At 33.0% G+C, this 20,483-nt stretch overlaps 1 protein-coding gene across 2 annotated transcripts in view; it reads left to right on the plus strand.

Annotated features, from left to right (window-relative positions):
* GRIK2 (glutamate receptor, ionotropic, kainate 2) overlaps positions 1-20,483 on the plus strand; it is a 747,114-nt gene that overhangs the window by 697,006 nt on the left and 29,625 nt on the right. For both annotated transcript variants that reach the window (XM_012002617.1, XM_012002618.1), the window contains one exon: positions 4,422-4,647. In XM_012002617.1, coding sequence (XP_011858007.1) covers positions 4,422-4,647 — 226 coding nt within the window. The remainder of the gene's footprint in view (positions 1-4,421; positions 4,648-20,483) is intronic.

Consider the following 20,483-nt stretch of genomic DNA (forward strand, 5'->3'; position numbering starts at 1 on the left):
TGTCAGTAATGCTGAAGTTTAAACCAGAAACCGAGGACTTTTTCAACCTAAACCTCTTCTTTATTTTTTATATTTTAATAATTACCAAGTATTATGAATCTCTCACACACACACACACACACACACACCCCTTGAGTTTCTGGATATCTTTCCTTCTCCAACGCCATCTCCAGAGTCCAAGTACTGTTTCCTTAGACTGATACTATGTGCTTGTAAATGGTCTTTCTACACTGTAGTCTTAGTGATCCCTTCAAAATGCAAATCTGATTTCATCATCCATATCCAATCTGCTTCATAATTGCCTTCACTTCTCACTGCTCCTATGGTTAAGGCATATTTTGTTCTTGCGTGTTAACTATTTATGAAACCTGGACCCTGGTCAGTGTCTAAAATTGTGCCTATTGTATAAAAGTAATTCAATACACATATTTTATTTTATTTATTATTTTTATTTTATTTTTAAATTTTTTAATAATTTCAACTTTTATTTTAGATTCAGGAGATACATGTGCAGGTTTGTTACATGGATACATTATGTGATGCTGAGGTTTGAGGTACTGTTGACCATGTCACCTAGGTAGTGAGCATAGTCCCCAGTGTGTTTTCAACCCTTGCCCCCCTCATCTTCTGCCCTTGGTAATCCCTAGTGTCTATTGTTTCTATCTTTATGTCCATTAGTACTCAATATTTAGCTCCCATTTATGTCTGAGAATGTGCAATATTTGGTTTTCTGTTTCAGTGTTAATTCACTTAGGATAATGCCCTCCATCCAGCTGCATCCATGTTGCTGTAAAATACACGATTTTGTTCTTTTTTATGACTGTATAGTATTCTATGGTGATACACGTATTTTAAATAAGAGTAACTTGGCTCTGTGAAAGTAAAAATTGCACTGGGAAAAGCTAAACCAACAAAGAAGACTTTTCTATTCCAAAAAGGAAGAGAGAGATCAGAACTCAATCTCTAAACTGGGCTGAAACTCTGGAGAGTTTTAAAGGATGGGTTGGGAGTTTTTAAGAGTGAAGGAGTTTTTAACAACATTTGGGTAGGTATGGGGGATTGTGACCATATGTGTTTGCTAATTGGGTTTGTCCAAAGGATATATAAACTTTCTCATATCTTTGTCACAGAAAGTAGTTCTACAACTTGGAACAAGGGACCCTCTGTCTGAAGTTATGTTTCTACCTTTCCACAGAGACTGGAAGATAGAGATGCCTCCTTTTTTTTTTTTTTTTTTTAATTATACTTTAAGTTCTAGGGTACATGTGAACAACATGCCGGTTTGTTGCATATGTATACATGTTCCAGGAGATGCCTCCTTTCTTGATGATTACCTTTCAAAGGGTTGGCTCCAGGCCCTTTAGAAAGACAGTCTGGTGTTGAAAAACTGCCAAGAGCCTTTAAAAAAGATTTACATGTATAAGGGACAAATAAAGAATTTACAATTACCAGAAATCTGAAGCAAATTATCTATGAGAAGGAAGGGAAAATACCCTGATGCTTAGGCTATCTGAATCACATAAAGGACTGAGTGAGCTTAAGACGGGGCCTGGAGGTCGGAAGGAGCCTGTCCCAAATTTAAAAAGCTGAGAGAAGGCTTCAGGTCACCTTCATTACTCCTTATTTATTTTGCTATCATTTTCTAGGACTCTGTTCCTTAACTCATAGTGCCCCAGCCGAAGAATACTTTCTTCAGTTATCCCTCCTATCAAGTTCATATCCAAGATAGCATTTCTTGAGTGCTTTCTCTCATATTAGAGAGTTCTTGATGTTCTAAATACATGAGAATGCATTTTGAGTTTTTATTTTGTTGCATTTGTAAAATATTTCTTACCACTTTGAGGATCATTTATGCCATTCTGTTTGCTTTAGTCTCTATATTTTCAGCTGGAGGCTGTACTCAAATATCTGGTTATCCTTGGCTGTTTGATCATATTTAATAGATTTTAAAAGGCTCACTGCAAACTCTAGGTGCTTACTCAAAGCTGAAAAACTGAGTTTCACTGTGGAATATGTAGTGGGTAATTTAGTTAGAAAATCCATGAAATGTATATTTAGATAGAGTTGGTGTAGTGCACTGATTAAGATTATGCACCTTGTAGGTAATCTTCTCATGTTTGAGTCATGGTTTTGCCAGTAGGTAGCCATGTAATTTTAGGCAAATCATTAACATCATTGTGTTTTGGTTTTCTTGTTTATAAAAGGGGTATGAAAATACCTACATATTTTTATAAAAATTAAAAATTTTAATATTTGTAAATAATTTAGAATAATGTCTGACACATACTAAAATTTATACATGTGATTTTTTATTATTACTATTAATACTATCTATTTTGCTTGAAAAAAATTTCTGTTCTTTCTGGAGGAAGTATACGAATGAAGACAGACACAAGGCTGACTGGTCTGCACATTGGTTATGGATTTCAACTTATTTCTTCTGGTTTTAATATGGTCTTCCCTGGCTCAACTGTCCAGCATGCTCTTGCTTCCTCCCAGAGCATAAAACCTCTAGTCCCTGCTTGGGTGGGATGGGGGAGTCATCATTCTATTCAGAGACAGGCTGTAACAATCTGTTTTTTAAAGCATCCCTTCAATAAATTCTACTGTTTTTAAACCCATATTTATTTCGGCTTTGAAAGGGATGTAGAACTGACTATCTCTGGACATTTGTGGAGTGAGGGTGTATTCTAAAATTACCTATTTCCTAGTAGGTGACCAGCAGATAATCATATTTCTTAAATTGGGCTTTCATATTTATTATGAGAATTAAAACACTTTGGGTGATTTTTCTATCTAAATATATTTTGCCATCTAAGTAGAAATACTTAGAGAAATGAAAAATCAGTGCTGTAAAGTATTTCAAGAATTTTAAGTGAGTATATGTTTTGTAAACTTATTACACCAATTAACTTAGTACTGTAGACCAGATATTTCAAATGTGAAATAATATGATAATTCATAGTAATTTAAAATTAAACTATCTATATTTGTAAAGGATACAGTAGCAACATTTCTTAAAGTTGCTTGGTTTTCAGTTGTGATTAAAAAAAAAAGGTTTGATGTGTTTACCACATGGATTACAGCAAAATATTCACAATGAATGAATTAATGCACTATTATAAAATATAATTATCTTGGCCAGGCATGGTGGCTTACACCTGTAATCCCAGCACTTTGAGAGAATGAGGCAGGCATGTTCAGTGTTTCACTGCAGAGCAAAGGTTTGGATTTCTACCCAGTCTCAGCCCTGATTCTGTCCTTGTCTTTATAGAGCACTCATTGTACCTTTTTCTTTTACCTAATAAATCATAAGGTACTTATTTCCATTTTATCATTGAAACAGTGCCAGGATTTTTCTCTGTAATATTGTGGGCCTGCCTTGTAGTGGAAATAGTGGTAATATCACATTTATTTCTTTGTACATGTAGAAATAAAAGCGTACTTAAACTGTAAAAAAAAGTCCATATCTATTTGCTTGAAAAGAGTTTTAACTTTTTATGATCATGCAAGCAGTATGATGAATATCCTTCCTGTGTTTATAACTTCAGGATTATTTTTGATATTTGTATGATAATTAAGTGACGATAAGGGTTTCACATATGAACTTTCAAGGAGCAGATGCTAACGTTTTTCCTGTTTATGTTTTACCAGGACCTTCTGAACAAAACCTATTTTCTTCTTTTAGTAATGAAATTCTAGTAAAGCCCTACTCATAATTTTCAGTTGGATATAAGCACTATTCAATTGTATTGGTCCAGGAATCTTTAGTTATTTAGTAGGCCTGAAGAATAGATTTCTGAAGTCCAGCTTAAAGAAGTTCTGAGGTGATCAATTTTTTTCTCAGTGGAAATGTAGACATCTTTATTTGTAACATCCTTATTGGTAACACATTCTGCTCCTCTCTTCAACCTATATTTTTTTGTGTGTATCCCTGGGGGTTAATGTAGCATCTGTGTTATGTTAACCTAAATTGGGGAAAACAAACAAACTCTTGTAGTCTTACAGTTTCAATCTGAGTGCAGTGTTTCTCTCTTCTATATTTGTTGTTAAAGAGATGTTGACAAATATGAAATACTCAGGTAAGAGACAAGAACAAAGAACTTCCTTATAAATCATTTATTTTCTATTATATGTATAACTTTCTATGATTTACTGAGATGCATTTTTAAACATTAAGATTTAAAAAAATATATTTGTTAAATAAATCTATACTATATCTAGAAATATGATGAGAAATTGCTATGAGAAACTCGTTATACACATTCAGATTTTTTCGGTATATATATATCCCTTAAAAATTACATTGTTTAAGACGGTACAAGTAAAATAAATGTAGTCCATTGTGTCTAAACATTATAGGACCACATGGAAACTAAGGAATATCTTTCTTACGACCAACTTATATTTATTTTCTTCAGAAATCAAAAATCTCCACGTATGACAAAATGTGGGCCTTTATGAGTAGCAGAAGGCAGTCAGTGCTGGTCAAAAGTAATGAAGAAGGAATCCAGCGAGTCCTCACCTCTGATTATGCTTTCCTAATGGAGTCAACAACCATCGAGTTTGTTACCCAGCGGAACTGTAACCTGACACAGATTGGCGGCCTTATAGACTCCAAAGGTTATGGCGTTGGCACTCCCATGGGTAGGTTATATGTCAGCTATTTGTTCTTTGTCCATTAATCTGAGTTGCTGTAAGACAGGGGTAAAACAGTGTTTCCACATATGCCATTAGGAATTTTGTTTTAACCAAATGCATCCTGCTACCCCTCTGTGACTATATAAAAGCAGGTTATCAATTTGTATGAAAGCAGGTTATCAATATATTCTTCTAAATAGGTAAGTCAAAAAAAGGAAAAATTAATTTCTATCAAAATGGTCAGTGGATATTTTTACTGTATCAGTGTTGAAAAACCCACAGCATAACCCAGCTAACCTTCTCTTTTCAATCTTAAATTCAAAAAATGTTTTATGAGTACACTAAAGTTTTTGTAACAATTTACTTTTTTAAATCTGTGGCTTACGAATACAGTATTTGACTTAGAGAGTTAACTAAAATAAGTGAGGCATAAATGGCTCTCATGAATATTATTAGAATTGTTTTACTTAAAAGAAGGTACAAACAGCAGACTATTTACCAATGCCGTATCTAGAATACTTAACACTGAGGATTATTTGTAACATCCCCCTTCTTTCATATGGCAAATTATTTTTAATCAAAATAATCAAATGAGATAATGAATTGTAATTTCCAGAAAACAATAATAAAAATCTTGATTATATATATACAAACATGTATGAATATGTATATGTTTCTGCTGTAAGTAAATACATATATATATAAAACATTACAGTACATATGTACGTGTGGTAGACAGAATAATGACTTCCCAGAGATATCCATGTCTTACTTCCCAGAACCTTTGAATATGTTACTTTATAGCAATATACTTTGAATATAGCATATACTTTGAATATGTATCATAGCAAAAGGTACTTTGCAAATGCGATTAAGTTAAGGATCTTGAGATGGGGAGATTTTCCTGGATTAACCATATGGGTCCAATGTAATCACAAGAGCCCTTGTAATAGAGAGAGTATAGGGTCGAGTCATAGTTAAGATGTGATTTTGACGGGATGTAAGAGAAAGAGACAGGGACAGAGAGAGAGAGAGAGAGAAAAGAAGAGAAGGGGAGAGGAGAGGAGAGGAGAGGAGAGGAGAGGAGAGGAGAGGAGAGGAGAGGAGAGGAGAGAGATCTGTAGATATTATTTGTTGGTACTGAAGATGGAAGAATGAGCCATGAGCCAAGAAATGCCAGGTGACCTTTAGAAGAAATACAGTCCTTCAGAGACATCACTTTTAGGACTTCTGACATCTAGAACTTTGAGATAATAAATTTTATATTGTTTTAAGTCACTAAGTTGACGGTAATATTTTAGAGTAGCAACAGGAAACGAATTGTAGAGAGAGAAAAAAGTAATAGCATATTTTATTTACATCAATGTACTTTTTGAAAGAAAGGGGAAAACATATTCATGATTTATCGCAGTAGTAACTAATAACACTATACATGTTTTGGACCTTAACTTCTGCAAATTTGTCAATGACTTGGTGAAAACCAATCATTGCTTTCTGGCAACTCTGAAATGTCTAGGAAGTCAAATAATTTTCTGCCAAAAAATTTAATATTAAATCACACTACATATGGAAAATCATCTGAAATTTATTAGGATTTAAAATAGCTTTAATTAGTTTCAACAAAATTTTGAGATACTAATTCTTGCATTTATGTAGTAGAGTCATAATAAAGAATAATTGTGCAGTCATTATGGAAATGAAAAAAAAATAAACTTGAGTTCTTACTCCCAAAATAGGCAAGTGTAGCTGAGTCAATACAAGTGAGGGGTAAATGGTATAACTGCAATTTTCCTGTTCTATTTCTGGGTAGAATATAATGCTTATTAAAGAATTAAAGATAAATATTTGCTAATTTGAAAGTCAATAAAAGCTCAGTTGTTAAAACTCAAAAATAATTGTTTAGAACTTAGACCAACAAAAGATATTTTAAAGGAGGAATATTTTATCTTTTACATGTTTTAGACTTTCCAGTGCATAATGATACTGATGCTACTGTTTTTAAATTCTCCACAGAAAATATACTCCCACCAGGCAAAGGTTTCCTCAAGCTTTGTCCCTGTTATTCCAGTATTATGTACAAATTCAAAATTGGGCAATTAATTTTAATATACTATAAATGTATTAAAATGATTGCATTTTCACAATTATATTGCTGATAAACATTTTTTTACTTCTCAAAATGTGTTAAATTATACTTTTATTTCCAGTAAGGCTTTGGTTTATTGCCTTAGCTCTGTTTAATGGGAGGACTCAAATCTTGGCATTCTGGATAGTTAGGTCAGTTATGGTTCTTTCCCTCAATAAGAAATGCGTGCTGAACCCAGAAACTTCATGAGTTACTGCACCAGTTATTTGGAATATGTGATGCACAACTTCTTTGACAATTTTTGAAATATGTTTTCTTCCCTAGGAAAAATGATATATTCATAGAAGAAGAGGCTGATATTGTGCTGTGAATATCATATCATCATGCAGTATTCTGCACACTGATATTCTAAACTTATTCTTGTCACTACAGTGCCTTGGAAAAGTAACTTGGAATTTATGGCCTCTAACTTTAATTTTTTTAAACTAGTAAAAGAAGAGGATTATATTATCTCAGGTCCATTTAAATGCTAAATAATTTGGCAGATAATGTACCTGATAGATTCTCAGAGTTTAGTCTAAATTAGGCTAGACTACATGGAGAAATATGGTTAGTTGATGTCTCAGAACACATTTAAAAAATCAGGCACACTCTTAAAGTAGTTATGAGAGGTGGAAGCAGTGGTTTGCTAGGCTCCCATCATCTTGTAGTTTCATTTGGGAAGAGCTGAAATAAATGAACACATTTTTTAGTGTTATCTCTGAAAGGAGTGAGACTCATATATTGCTACCATTTTCTCTGGGTTTGCATTGTCTGGATAAGACTCATATATTGCTACCACTTTCTCCTGGTTTCCGTTGTCTGGATAAGGGCAGGATTATTTGTCTCTCTTTTGTTGTTCATTGTTTCAACCACCATCATACTCTGCATTTCTCAACTGGGAAATTAGCATTTGCCTTTTTATGTTACCATTGCTGAAGCATGCTGAAAATGATATTAGTGTGTTAATATATTTACTTATTTTAAAAATTGTGTGTAATTATAAACAAAAAAAAAGGATTCATTAAGGTGTGAAAAATATTCCTTCAGGTTCTTGCTCTTTCTCAGCGAGAGTTAATGAGAATAGCTATATTCAAAGCAGAGGAATATGGGCTAAGGTTCTGCAAAATTCAGATTAGTTCCAGAAGTTCCCCAGGCTTTTTAATTTATATATTCAGGAGCTATAATCCACAGTGAAAATTTCACCGTTAGTAATATTCTATATGTAATCAAAGACAGGAACTTCCTTTTCTTTGCTTTTATTATTTCTCAGATTTTGAGGTATTTTCAAGAAAGCCTATGTAGTTTGGTGAAGAGAAATATCATGAGTCTTTTTGAGTGGGAAATCAGAAAAAAATTTTTAAATTGTACATATATCCACCCGTGCCCTATTTCCCCCCAAATTCATACATCCTCTTCTTAGCCTGCCACGCTACCTTCTAATTGATTCGTTTAGGGACCTCACCACCACCATTCATCACTCTGAGTGTGATCGTTACTGCCCGAAGTGTGCTGTGAGATCGCTGAATGACTCAGAATAAGCTATTTAATTAAGGAAGCTCTGTTTACACAAAAATACCTTAGTGGAGCAATCAACAATGATGTGAAGGTAAATGCTAAATAAGCTTAAGCAAGTTTAATTAAGTCTGGAGTGACATTAAATTCCTTTCATAGTTTTCCTGACTGCAGCAACTTTATTTTAATGTGGCATTTACTGTATGGTAGATTTTTGAAGTTGCAGGAGACCTTACTCGGTAAGTTAACTGAGCTTCTTATTTCATTCAAAATAATATTTTTAAAAGCTCGGAGTGAGTTAAAAGCAAGGAGCAAAATCATGGTAGTTTCATTAAGGAATGTCTAAATTGTGTGAGCAGGTGCCATCTTGCCTCTTATTTCACCATAGGTGATAATCTATTTATCTGAACTGGGAGCATTTCTCCTCCTTAATGGCATTTTTGGCTGCATTGCTTCTCTCCTGACTGCCCGTACTTAAAAGCCTTCTTGGTTTCTCTTTTTCAAATGTTGAATGCATATTACACTTTGAGGACTAGGCAGACTCAGCAGTGCATGAGCTGGTAGGAAAGTAGCAGTCTAGAAAAAATCCATTAGGGCCAATTGGTGTTATTTTGCTTTGCTTTATGCAATTTGGTAGAAATATTATAAAATGACTGAAGGGTCTCATTAAGATGATTTCTATTTTTAGCAATGAGTTAGTGACCTCTTTCTTTCATGTATTAGTTCCTCACAACTTTAATAACAAGCGATGTATGTGGCAGCTGAAAAAGGGATGGAATTGTGCTCATGTCTGTGCATATTATTGATAATGTAATTTTCTGTAATTTCAGTTGTTTCTATTTTACTTGTAGGATTAAATCAATAGTGAATTTCAGTCAGTGAGTATATAATTATTTAACAGTCAGTGAGTAACTATTTCTGTGAACAAAACCTAAAATAAATTAGTCATATAATAGAGAATTACTGAAATACACACTACACATGAGGAATGTAAAGATGAAGTGGACATATTTGCAATGCCCTTTAATATGAAGATTAAATTTAAAGATAATTTTAGCCACACACAAAGCTGTTACATATGTTTTATTTCTCTCGTATTTACTGATTTAATTAGAAATATTAGAGTGTATTGTATTTAGTAATTGACTTTAATGTTACCTTTACAAGCTAATGCTTTAAAACAGTATTATTTATGAATATCCAAAAGCAGTAGTACTATTAATAATCCTCAAGTAACTTTTATCAAATTATGTTTGATAAAATTATGGGTAATGTGCTTACCCATAATTAGCCTAAAATAAAAAAAGTAACAATGGGTTATATTATTGACTTTTTATGGTAGACGTGCACCACTTAGGCATATAAACAAAATGAAATTTCCTTTTTTTTACTTCTGTTTTCTAATATTAAATGCATAAGATTCACTATTTTTTTTATTTCTCATGATTTGGTGAGATAAGAGATGTAGAATTGGTACTGGTGGAGGTATGTTGTTTGTTTGAGGCAGATGTCAGTGTTTGTTAAAATGGAAATCAGTATGAGAAGAATGTTGTTCCCTGTTTTATTCACCATCCATTTCTAAAATTCTCAATTTATCATATAATAAGTACTGTAATAGTCATCATTATAGATGCATAAAATTGCCAGCCTTCAGATTTTCAGCTTTACTGAAATAAATGAATACATTTGTCTTCATTAGTTTAACATAATGCACAAAAATTGATGCAAATTATTCATCTTTCTGCAGGTCAATCCTTCCATTAAAATGCATTCTGTTTTCCCTTTGCATAAGCAGCACAATTTTAATATTTGAAGTGATTTTGCAGGGCTACATCTAGATCTAATAATTTTCAGAGACAGAATTAAACAAAAAAACCCTCAAATTACACCTGTTCAATCTGTACGTTTCTGGCATATTTGTTTTAGTCTAGATGACATGTCACTGAAAACATGAAAATCTCAATAAGTTATGCCATATCCACAGACATCATCAACACGCTGCATGCTACAATCTAAGAGACTTCAAGAGGGAATTTGATGAATTGTGAGCACCACTGTGCACAACCGTCATTAACATTGTAAATGTTGACCAAATGGTACCCAAACAATGCAGAAATGGATAATTCTCATAACACAGAGTTCTGACAGATTTTATACACAGATTGGACCATTTAATTCATTTAATGTTTTATACTGATTAGTCCAAGACCATGACTTCAAATTTTACTTTAGATTAGTTAGCCACAGACTGTCAGACTATGTCAGACAGTTGTCCTTGGGTTAGCAGAGGTAGGTAAGATCAATGAGTCACTCTTATTAGAAAAAACTAGTCAAATGTTTGTTCTAAATACCAAAGCCAAATGCTTTGCATTTGCTGACGCTCATGTGACAGACATACTCTTAACATGTTGCACGGAGTCTGTGGCCTTTGAAGTCAGATGACTTGTGTACAAATTTTAGTTTCACCTGGATGAAACCCGATGAAGTTACTGAGTCCCTACTACACTTAGTGTCCTCATGTATAAGTGGATACAACCATGTTCACATAATTGAATTGTGATAAATATGGATCATATTGTATTTATAGTATTTGAATCAGAATATGTAGCATAAAGAATTTTAAAGAAATGTTTTGATCACTTCTAATATAAAGTTATAGAAAATTTTAAAAAATGAAAAGTGTTTTGAAGAAATGTTCTCTAATAATTGAAAAAATATGTTAGTGGTCTCTATTTTTACATTTTTAGAAATGTCTTGTCTTTATATATTTAGAGATATTAAATATATAGCAATGAAAGCAGAGTATTAGTATGACCCATTGTTAACCAATTGGAAACCTGTTTCTAATGAAACCTACTTGGGATTTTACCATCAGCTAATCAGTATATTGTAATTTGATAACTATCATTTTATGGGAAGAAAGTGATTGATATCTACTGTATAAAGTTAAGAAAATTCCTATCATAGGGCATTACCTAAACAAGCAAAATGGTTTTCCATTTCTAAATATGTCTTGAGTTTTTAGTAAACAGAGCTCAAAATGTATTAGAAGCATCATCTCTAAAGACATGTTTAGTAAACAATCTGTTAAAAAACAGAGCTCAAAATGTATTAGGAGAAAAATCATCTTCAAAGGCATGTATATTTTCTTTATATTTGACCAATCTACAAGAATGTTATTACTCTATCCTGCTTAGCTCTGTAAAATAATGAACATAAAATATAAACATAAATAACCTTTCTTTTTTAGAAGACAGACATGGAAAAACAAACTTGACATAAAATAGAGAAAATGCAATATTGGACATAAACAAATGCCTGTTATTAGTGCAGGGACTTAGATAGGTGGAGCTTAGTGAGACCAAAGCAGACAGGCCAAATTGCAAAAGGTACTTAAGCAATGCTTAAAGAATGGGTAGTTCACTGTCTTGAAAAAAAAAATATTTTTTCTTCCAACTTTTGGGTTCTTGATGATTAACTAGGTAATGATTTAATATAAAATGATCTAACTCTTATAATTACTTCCTTGGAATTTTACATTAGATTGGGAACAAAAGCATAATGTAAGGAAATCAAACCATTCCTAACACTATTCTAAGGATTACTATGATGATGCCAAAATCATAAGAATGGTAGCGTTTATAGGATAAAATTATTTCTATTTTCATACTTAGTGTTAGAGTTTCATGGTTTAATACTCAAGAAATATGACAGCAAATCTATTTCACCAGTCACTTTTAACTAATATATATGAAATATGTCAGAACCAGTAAAAATAGTCGGCTGTTTCATTACAGGTTGATAACATTCTCTTTTTCACAAGTTAGAGGATATACTGAATATTAATAAAAGGCAACTGTCTAATACATATAGTCTATAATTTGAATTCTTCATTGATACATTTTATATGCCATATATAAGCATCTCCCTTTATGATCTTAGGTACCTGAGTATTCTCCTGTGTATTCTATAAATAGTCTTTCAAGTAGAACGTGTTTATATTATTTAAAAAATTTATTGTAAACTAAACATTTATGATGTATATATTTATGACGTAAAGGCGATATTGTGATTTATGAATACAATAAGGAATGATTAAATTAAGCTAATTAGCATATCAATCAACTCAGATACTTATCTTTTTTGTGGTGTGAACATTCGAAATGTATTAGAATTTTTGAAATGTACAGTACACTGTTACTAATTATATTCACCATGTTGTGCAATAGATTAAAAAAGACCCTATTCCTCTTGTCTGAGATTTTGTACCCTTTGACCATCATCTCCCCATTTCTGTCAACACTCCAGTCTCTGCTTTCTGTTGCTATCAGTTCAAATGTGTTAGATCTCACATGTAAGTGAGAATATGTTGTATCTGTCTTTCTGTGCCTGGCTTCTTTCATTTAGCGTAATATTCTCTTGTTTCATCTAGGTTGTCACAAATGACAACAATTTCATTATCGTTTAGGGCTGAATAGTATTCCATTGTGTCTATGCATACTGCATTTTCTTCACTCTCTGATTCATTATAAATATAGTGTTGATCCTATAACTTGGCTATTGTGAAAAGTGCTACAATGAGTAATGGAGTATGGACATCTCTTTGACAAACTGATTTCAAATCTTTTGAGTAAATACATAGAAGTAAAATTGATGGATCTTATGCTAATTTTACTTTTAGTTTTCTGAGGCGCCTCCACACTGTTTACCATGATGGTTGCACTAATTCACATTCCCATCAACAGTTTGCAAGGGTTTCCTTTTCTCCACATCCTCACCAATACTGGTTATCTTTTGTCTTTTTTTGTTGTAGCTTTTCTAACTAGTGTGAGGTGATAGGTCATTGTGGTTTTAATTTGCATTTCCCCAATGATTAACAATGATGAACTTTTTTTCATGTATCCGTTAGCCATTTGTATGTTTTCTTTTGAGAAATGTCTATTCAGGTCCCTTACTCATTTAAATAATTTTTTCTTGCTATTCAGTTGTGTGAGTTCTTAATATAATTTTGATTCAACACTTTATTGGGTGTGTGGCTTGCAAATATTTCTCACAATCTTTAGGTTGTCTCTTCACACTGTTAATTTTTTTCCTTCCTTTGCAGAAGCTTTTAGTTTGATGTAATCCCATTTGTCTATTTTTGCTTTTATTGCCTGCACTTTTGGGTTCAAATCTAAAAAAATACTGCCCAAATCAATGTTGTATAGTTTTTGCCCTATGCTTTTTTCTAGTACTTCTACAATTTCTGACCTTACTTTTAATTCTTTAATGCATTTTGAGTTGATTTATGTATGTGGTGTGAGAAAAAGACCAAATTACATATTCTGCCTGTGGATATCCAGTTTTCTCAATGCCGTTTATTGGAGAGACTATTATTTTCCGTTGGGTATTCTTGATAGTTTTGACAATTGACCATACAAGTGTGGGTTCATTTCTGCACTCCCCATTCAGTTACATTGGTCAATGTGTCTATTTTTTCTTGGGAGGAGGGCAGTACCATGCTATTTTGATTACTATTGATTTGCAGTGTAATTTGAAATCAGATATTGTGATGCCTCTAGCTTTATTTTATTTTATTTTGCTCATTATTGCCTTGAGTATTAGGCTTTTTTGTGATTTCACTTAATCTATAGGATTGCTTTCCTATTTTTTATGAAAAATTACATTGGAAGTTTAATAGAGCTTGCATTAAAACTGTAGATAGCTTTGGGTAGGAAGAATTTTTTTTTTTTTTAATTTTTTTTTGAGATGGAATCTTGCTCTGCCACCAGGCCAAGGTGCACTGGCATGATCTTGGCTCACTGCAACCTCTGCTTCCTGGGTTAAAGCAATTCTCTTTCTTCAGCCTCCTGAGTAGCTGGGATTACAGGCTCGCACCACCATGTCCGGCTAATTTTTTGTATTTTTAGTAGAGATAGGGTTTCACCATGCTGGGCCAGGCTGGTCTCGAACTCCTGACCTTGTGATCCACCCACGTTGGCCTCCCAAAGTGCTGAGATTACAGGCACGAGTCACCAGGCCTGGCCAGGAAGAAAATTTCTAACAATATTAATTCTTCCAGTCTATGAACATAGATTTCTTTCTACTTATTATGTCTTCAATCTCTTTCAGTAATGGTTTAGAGTTTTCAGTTTAATGCCTCCTTTTTCTTTCTAATTTTGTTTGAGTCTCCTCTCTTTTTGCCCTTAGTCTAGTAAAAGGTTTGTCTATTTTGTTTATTTTTTTAAAGACGTGACTGTTGGTTTTACTGATTTTTTTTCCTATGGTTTTTCCATTCTCTGTTTGATGTATTTCTGTTCTGATCTTTATTATTTACTTCTGCTAACTTTAGGGTTTAGTTTGTTCTTCCTTTTCTAGCTCCTTGAGGCATAATGTCAAGCTATTTGGGATCTTTGTTCTTTTAAGTACAGGCATTTGTTGCTATAAAGTTCCCTCGTAGAACTGCATTTGCTGCATTCTGTAGGTTTTGATATATTGTGTTTCTATTGTCATTTGTTTCAATATATTTTTTAATATTCCTTTTGATTTTTTATTTGACCTACTACTTGTTCAGGAGCATGTTGTTTAATTTCTACGTACTTGTTAATTTTCCAAGATTTCCCTTGTTATCGATTTCCAGTTTCATACTATTGTGGTCAGAAACAATACTATATATAATTTCAACCTTCTTGAATGTGTTAAGATTTGTTTCATGGCCTAAACTATGCCCTGTCTTGGAGAATGTTACATGTAAAATTGAGAAGAAAGCATATTCTACTGCTCTTGAATGGAAAGTTCTATATATGTTTGTTAGGTTCATTCCATATAAAGTTTTATTAGTCTGTTTGCACACTGCTATAAAGAACTACCTGAGACTGAGAAATTTATGAAGAAAAGAGTTTTAATTGACTCACAGTTCTGAAGGCTTAACAGGAAGCATGACTGGGAGGCCTCAGGAAACTTACAATCATGGCAGAAGGCTAAGTGGGAGCAAGGACCTTCTTCACATGGTGGCAGTGGGCGCAGGTTCGGGGAAGAAGTGTCACACTTTTAAACCATCAGATCTCGTGAGCACTCACTCACTATCACAAGAATAGCATGGGGGAAATCTGCCTCTATGATCCAATTACCTCCCACTAGGTCCCTCCCTAAAATGTGGGAATTACAATTCTACATGAGATTTGGGTGGGGACAGAGCCAAACAATATCAAAAGTGCAGTTCAAGCCCAGTATTTTCTTGTTAATTTGCTGTCCAGTTGATTTACCTATTAATAAAAGTGGGGTATTGGTGCCTTCTACTATTATTTTAATTTCTTCTTTCAGTCCATTAATATTTGCTTTATCTATTTAGGTGAATCAATATTTGGTGTATATATATTTACAATTATTGTGTCCTCTTGATGTATTTACTCCTTTATCATTAAATAATGACCTTCTTTGTCTCCTATCAGCGTTTTTCACTTGAACTCTAAGTATAGCTATCCCTGCTGACTTTTGGTTACCATGTGCATGGAATACCTTTTCCACTGCTTCACTTTCAGCTATGAATACTCTTAAAGCTAAAAATAATCTCTTATATGCAACATATAATTTGATCTTTTTAAAAATACATGGAGCCACTGTATGTGTTTTGATTGCAGAATTAATTTACATTCAAGGTTATTATTGATAGGTAGCAACATACTCTTGCAATTTTTATTTATTGTTTTTTAAATAAAGCATTATTTTAGTTTGCATTTCTTTTATGACATATGATATGGAGCATCTTGTCATATGTTCTCTTGGTATTTGTATATTTCCTTTGATGAAGTGTCTGTTAAGGTCTTTGGACCATTTTTTAGTGGGATTGTTTATTATGATTGTGTTTTAAAAGTTATTTGCATTTTTAACTAATTATTTATTAGGTATGTCTTTAGAAAATTTTTTTTTTATTCTCTTGATACCAGATGATTTTTAACCTCTCTTCTCTCACTTCTACATGAACAGTGTCATTTATAGTTGGCTAAATTCTTCTGTGGCCCTGATATCTTGTACCTCATCCTATCCTCTCAATCTAGAAGAAATGAACAAAATGGATTTGAGATGCTCTCACTATCATTTTCCTTTTCTATGTACACCTTTCCAAAACTGGAATGTAGATGGAAAGAGAAGAGAGAGAAGAAAAAGGTAGCAAAAGTAAAAGAATTACCATTCTTACTCCTGTTATCAAATAGAAGTAATCTTTTTTGCTTACCTTTCCTGAAGACTAATTTATTATAGTTTCATCTGTCACATAATTCCATGACACATTCCCCTTTTTATTTGTAAAAGCTTGCTAAATTTTACATATTCTTTGTTACACTGAAAGCTCTAGGAGGGCAGGTGTCATGGTTATATTGTTCACTATTGTATACTTAGAATCTCACAACTATGCTAAGTAATATTTATGTACTTAACAATTAATAGTGCGACCATAGGGGTAAAAATTGATTCATATGTGGTCCTTGCCATTAGGACACTCATATTATCATCTTAATGGAGAAAAAGATACTTTAAAAATTGAAATATTATATACCAAATACTATATAGGAATATCTGAAAATGTGCTATGGTTCCAAAAGAGAGAGGTACTATATATCTCTGTGGCAGCCTAGGGAAAGTTTGTAAAGAGATGAAAAGGTCAGCATAAGAAATTTATCTGGATGAGAGAAAGTTCAACCAGAAAATTAGAGAAAGAGTGAAAAAAGGTCAACCCAGGCAGAGGGAAACCCAACTTGTTTGTATTGTTGTCAGGTTAGATATAAGGAGGAGAGGATAAATTCAGAGAGGAAGTGATATGGTTTGCTCTGTGTCCCTACCCAAATCTCATCTTGAATTGTATCCCCATAATTCCCATGTATTGTGGGAAGAAGTCGGTGGGAAACAATTGAATCATGGGAGTGGTTCCCCATACTGTTCTCGTGGTGGTGAATAAGTTTCATGACATCTGATGGTTTTATCAGGAGTTTCTGCTTTTGCATCTTTCTCATTTTTCTTTTGCTACCACCAGGTAATAAGTGTCTTTCACCTCCCACCATAAATCTTAGGCCTCCCCAGTCATGTGGAAGTGTAAGTCCAATAAAACCTCTTTTTATCCCATCTTGGGTATGTCCCTATCAGCAGCATGAAAACAGACTAATACAGGAATCTTGAGATAGGTAAAAGGAAGGGATTGCGTGACATAGTTAATAATTAGTATTTTATCTGATATCTCAAGAGCGCCACTACAAAATTTTCAGCAAGGTAGTGATTGAACAGATATCCAATATGAAAAGGTTATTAGGTATCAGAAAGATTGGTTCACTTTTATCTGACACCATTTTGGGATTAAAATGTTATGGATTGATACATTTTTAAAGATGAAATTACTCTTTTTGTGTCTATCATTTTTGCTCATGAATTTCTTATACTTCTATAAAATTAAGGCCTTTCAATGGTATTTCTCTGCATTAGTCCATTTTCGCACTGCTGATAAAGACATACCTGAGACTGTGAAGAAAAATAGGCTTAATAGCCTCACAGCTCTATGTGATTGGGGAGGTCTCACAATCACAGAGGAAGGTAAAAGGCACTTTTTACATGGTGGTGGCAAGAGAGAATGTGAAAGAAGCAAGAGTGAAAACTCCTTATAAAACCATCAGATCTCATGAGACTTATTCACTACCACAAGAACAGTATGAGAGAAACTGTCCCCGTTATTTAATTATCTCCCACCATGTCCCTCATAACATGTAGAAATTATGGGAGTACAATTCATGATGAGATTTGGGTGGGGACACAGCAAAACCATATCAGCCTTCAAAAGAAAATACAAAGAGTGATGACAGTAACTGCACCCGAGTTTAGCTCCTCTTAAAAGGTTAGAAACGGGCCCACAAAGTGTTTAATTGTTACATAGTAAATGCTTAGCTTTATAGAAATATATTATAATTATTGGAGATAATTATAGATTATATACAATTACAGTTTGGCTAAATAATTCAAATTGCTGAAGATAAAATTATAAGAACGCATGACAAATTATTAGGTAATTATTATGTTACTTTATGTAAACATGCATTCATTCAATAAATATTGTGTATATATTGTGTACCAGGTATTATACTAACAAATGCCACCTCTGCTTATTGGGATAAATATATATTAATCAAATAATCACAGAAATTCTTTTTTAGCTTAAACTGAGCCAAGTCTACAGAGGAAAAGAAAATAAAGAAAATGGTGTCATGATATTGTATAATAGTATTATTGACTAAATAAAACATCAAACTAAAATATAGTGTTTAAATAGGCATAAGAATTTGTAAACTTTTTTTGTCACCACATATTCTAGGTGGTCAATACAAGAAATGTGAAATAAGTCTGCTTATGAACTCTATATAGTCTATTAAATTTAATAAGAGCTTGAGAAGATGTGCAATACTAAAATTCTGACAGGATGTATTTCGACTAAAATTGATCATTTTTTGAATTCATTATGTTATTCATAAAACATTTCTTACTCTATGATAGCACTTCATTAATGCTTAATGAAATAGATGAGTAAAGGATGGTTGCTTACCTACCACTGACAAGTAGTCTGGTCTGGTCTTAAGCCAATATTTAAAGTGGCTTATGTTTTTGGGTATATGTTTTGGAAACACTTATTGGACTAAACTTTTTCAAAATAGAGGAATAACTAAAGCATTATTATAATTTTTTGAGACAAGTCCCTGGAATGTTATATGATTAATGATTATCGTATAATCACATACCCACAAAGCATGTAAATTCGTATATTTTAGATAATGCCTAATGTATTCAAGTAATGACAAGCTAGAAGAAATGTATTACATTGAAAAAGACAACCTACAAAAAATACAAATTGATAAGCTGTGAGTTCACAATATGTAAGTTCAAAGGCAGAAAGGAGAGTACATAGAGTCAGACAGAAAAATCTAATGAAGGGTCAACATGTTTTCTTCGACACAGAGAACACATGTAATAACAATAGTAATTGTTATCTAACGGTATCTTACTTTACAATAAGTATTAATAGTAATTATTGTTTCAAAGCAGTGCAAATTGAATTTAAAAGAAAAGAATTTATGGGGACATTAATAAGAAAAGGGAAAAATTCTTCCCCAACAATAAATTTAAACATTATAAACAAGTATTTATTTTTTCTGTTCTTTCCTTTAATAGATAGATGGAAGCCTTTATTTTGCTGATGTGTAATGTGAATATGCATGAGATATATTTGATATGTAGTATTACTCAAGATTATTTGTACAAGTAATACTTTAAAAATCAAACAGATGTACATTTACCAAAAACAGAAGTGCATGTGGGAATAGCCAATTTGATTGTAATGAGTTTTAGAAGGAGATATATTATAAAAAGCAAGAATGATTTTGTTTCTGGCCCTTGTAATTGATTAAAGCATACAGAAGCTTGATTTGAAAGTACACAAACATTTGAAAGGCTGAATGAGAGATTTCCAGAATGTAAGATAATGCAATTTCAGCGTGTTAAATATAAGATACATTGATTTCAGGATATATTTTTCAATATAGGATAATGTGATTTCAGTATGTTCATTATTGGACAATTTGCTGTGCAACCTTTAAAGAAAAGTTATTTATCAATCAATAAGCCTACCTCAGAATTAAAAGAAATGCTGACTGCATTTACTTTATTAGTTCTATATTATATAGACATAATGAAATAAGATAAAGAGAAAAATGTTGGCATGTAAAATTCAGAGTTTGTACAGGGTAGTAAAAGGGCAATCGAAGAAGTAAATCAACATATTGTGCCCAATAGACTTAAACTTTAAACTTAAGTATTTAGAACTACATGCGCATTTCATTCTACAAGTAAGGTTCCTAGAATGATAGAGAGGAAAGAAAGGAAGAAGGAAAAAAAGGGGGAAAGGAAAGAATGATAGAGGGGGAGGGGAGAGAAGAGCAGGGGAGGGAAGTGGAAGTTAGGGAAGGAAGGGGGAGGGAACAAAAGAATAAGAAACAGGGCCCTGAGCGCGGTCGCTCAGGCCTGTAATCCCAGCACTTTGGGAGGCCAAGGCAGCTGGATCACAAGGTCAAGAGATTGAGACCATCCTGGCCAACATGGTGAAACCTCCTTTTTACTAAAAATCCAAAAATTACCTGGGCATGGTGGTGTGTGCCTGTAATCCCAGCTATTCTGGAGTCTGAGGTAGGAGAAT

The sequence above is a fragment of the Mandrillus leucophaeus genome, unplaced genomic scaffold (genome assembly GCF_000951045.1).
Source record: "Mandrillus leucophaeus isolate KB7577 unplaced genomic scaffold, Mleu.le_1.0 Scaffold690, whole genome shotgun sequence".
NCBI lineage: Eukaryota > Metazoa > Chordata > Mammalia > Primates > Cercopithecidae > Mandrillus > Mandrillus leucophaeus.